The following is a 2,684-nucleotide window of genomic DNA, read 5'->3' on the forward strand; positions in this document are numbered from 1 at the left end:
CAGATGGTCTCAGTCAAGCATTATGCAGATATTAAGACCTTATGACCATGGATGCCAGCCCAGACTACTATACCCAGCAAAACTTTCAACCACCATAGATGGACAAAACAAAAAAATTCCCTGACAGAATCAGATTTAAATAATACCTAGCCATAATCCCAGCCCTACATAAAGTACTAGAAGGAAAACTCCAGCACAAGGAAGTTACCTACATCTACAAAAACACAGACCATAGATGATCTCACAACAACAAATTCCAAAGAATGGAAAAACACACACAATAACATAAATGTGCAGAAACTCAAATTAATCACACGTCAGAACAGACAAGGTTGTACACTCTCTCCATATCTATTCAATAGAGTACTTGAGGTTTTAGCAAGAGCACTGAGACAACAGAAAGAATTCAAGGTGATACAAATTGAAAAAGAAGTGGTGAAAGGCTAACTATTAAATGATAATATCATAGTTTACATAAGTGATCACAAAAAGTCTATCAAGGAAATTCTACAACTCAGAAACACCTTCAGTAATCTAGTAGGATACAAGATTAACATGGATATATCAGTAACAGTCTTTACACAGATGATAAATGGGCTGATAAAAAATTAGAGAAACAACCCTTCACAATAACCACAAATAACATAAAATATCTTGGAGTAACTGTAACCAAACAAGCGGAAGATCTGAATGACAGGAACTTTAAATCTTTGAAGAAAGAAATTGAGGAAGACACCAGAAAATGAAAAGATTTCCCATGATCTTGGGTAAGTAGAACTAACATAGTAAAAATGACAATCTTACAAAAAGCAATCTACAGATTCAGTGCAATGCCTTTCAAAATCCCAGCAGAATTCTTCACAGACCTTGAAAGAACTCAACTTCATATTATGAAGCAAAAAACCCAGAATAGCAAAAACAATCCTGTACAATAAAGGAACTTTTGGGGGCATCACAGTCCCTGACTTCAAACTCTCCTACAGAGCTACAGTAATGAAAACAGCCTGGTTTGGCATAATAACTTACAGGAGGACCAATGGAACCGAATCAAAGACCAAGATATCAATCCGCGAACACTTGATTTTTGACAAAGAAGCAAAAAAATATACAAAATGGAAAAAAGAATGTATATTCAACAAATGGTGCTGGCATAACTGGATATAAACATGTAGAAGAATGAAAATATATCCACATGTATCACCATGCACAAAACTCAAATCCAAATGGATCAAAGACCTCAACATAAAACCCACCACACTGAACCTCAAAGAGCAGTATGTGGGAAGTACAGTTTCACACATTAGCACAAAAGACTACTTTTTAAATATAACGCCAGTAGCACACACACACTGAGAGAAACAATGTTTAGGGACCTCCTAAAACTGAGAAGCTTCTATAATGGAAAGGGCATGGTCAACAAGACAAAATGACAACCTACAGAATTGGAAAAGATCTTCACCAACCCCAGATTGGACAGAAGGCTAATTTCCAAAATATTCAAAGAACTCAAGAAATTTGCCATCAAAGAAAAAATAATGCAATAAAAATTGGGTACAGACCTAAACAGAGAACTCTCAACAGATAAATCTAAAATGGCTGAAAGACCCTTAAGGAAATGTTCAGCATCCTCAGGCCTCAGAGAAATGGAAATCAAAACAACTCTGAGATTCCATCTTGCACCTGTAAGAATGGCCAAGATCAAAGACAGTGATGACACCTTAGACAACAAAGAGGACCCTAAAAGAGATATACATGGATCTAATCTACATAGAAAATAGAAAAGGATAAAATCTCCTGAGTAAATTGGCAGTGTGGGGATCATGAAAGACCTTGTATACAAGGTCTTTAATTCGCTCATACTGTACTTTGATTACCAAAACTGTTTTGTTGAGGAAAGGAAGCCTACCGTGTATTTACAGTGAGTTGAAGATGTATGATGTGATGTGTTACTTAAAGTAAAAGGTGTATGACATAATGTGCTACTTAAATTAAAATTGTTAATGATTATAGTTGTATAATACTAACAGAGGATAGTCATATATATTTTTTTTCTGCAGTGACTTTTTAAGTTCATTTGCTCAACCCTGTGTATTTCACAGAGGATGATGTATGTGAATGATTTATCTCAGCAGCAAGCACTCACTTGTTTCATTAGAAACTTCATTTTGTGGGCAGGGACTGCAATCAAAACAGCAGGCTGCCATTCCCTGCTGCCAGATTTTTCTGAATCCAGGACCACAATCAGCACTGCACACAGAGTGTGGCATCTGAAGAAAATAAGACACAAGTTGGTATCAGTTTTACCTACTCCTTCTATAACTATATTATTTTGTCATGCTGTAATATCAATAAAATTATTTAATATACACCAAAAGAGTGACCAGATTAAACTTAATATATTTTAAAATGCCAATCATATGATTGTATAGACATAAACTGATGTAAAGTTGAATAGCTTCCCAATCCTAGAAATTTAGAAAGAAGAATATTTTTTTTTTGGCTGTAGGCAAACATTTTATAGCTTGCAAACTGATTTTTATACTTAATTTTCATCACCTTGACACAAAGTACATTAAAAAAGTTAGGAGGTCCCCAGTTAGTTCCTGGGGCAGCTGAGGATAGGGAACTTGAAATGATCCTATCCTATAGCCATACTGATGAATATTTTGCATATCACCATAGAA

The 2,684-nt window shown here is 35.2% G+C and overlaps 1 protein-coding gene across 3 annotated transcripts in view; it reads right to left on the reverse strand.

Annotated features, from left to right (window-relative positions):
• The window catches only part of LOC101997925 (vomeronasal type-2 receptor 116-like), a 51,461-nt gene that overhangs the window by 15,037 nt on the left and 33,740 nt on the right, over positions 1-2,684 (reverse strand). For all 3 annotated transcript variants that reach the window (XM_026778143.1, XM_013355251.1, XM_013355252.1), the window contains exon 5: positions 2,144-2,267. In XM_026778143.1, coding sequence (XP_026633944.1) covers positions 2,144-2,267 — 124 coding nt within the window. The remainder of the gene's footprint in view (positions 1-2,143; positions 2,268-2,684) is intronic.

Source organism: Microtus ochrogaster, unplaced genomic scaffold, assembly GCF_000317375.1.
Source record: "Microtus ochrogaster isolate Prairie Vole_2 unplaced genomic scaffold, MicOch1.0 UNK108, whole genome shotgun sequence".
NCBI lineage: Eukaryota > Metazoa > Chordata > Mammalia > Rodentia > Cricetidae > Microtus > Microtus ochrogaster.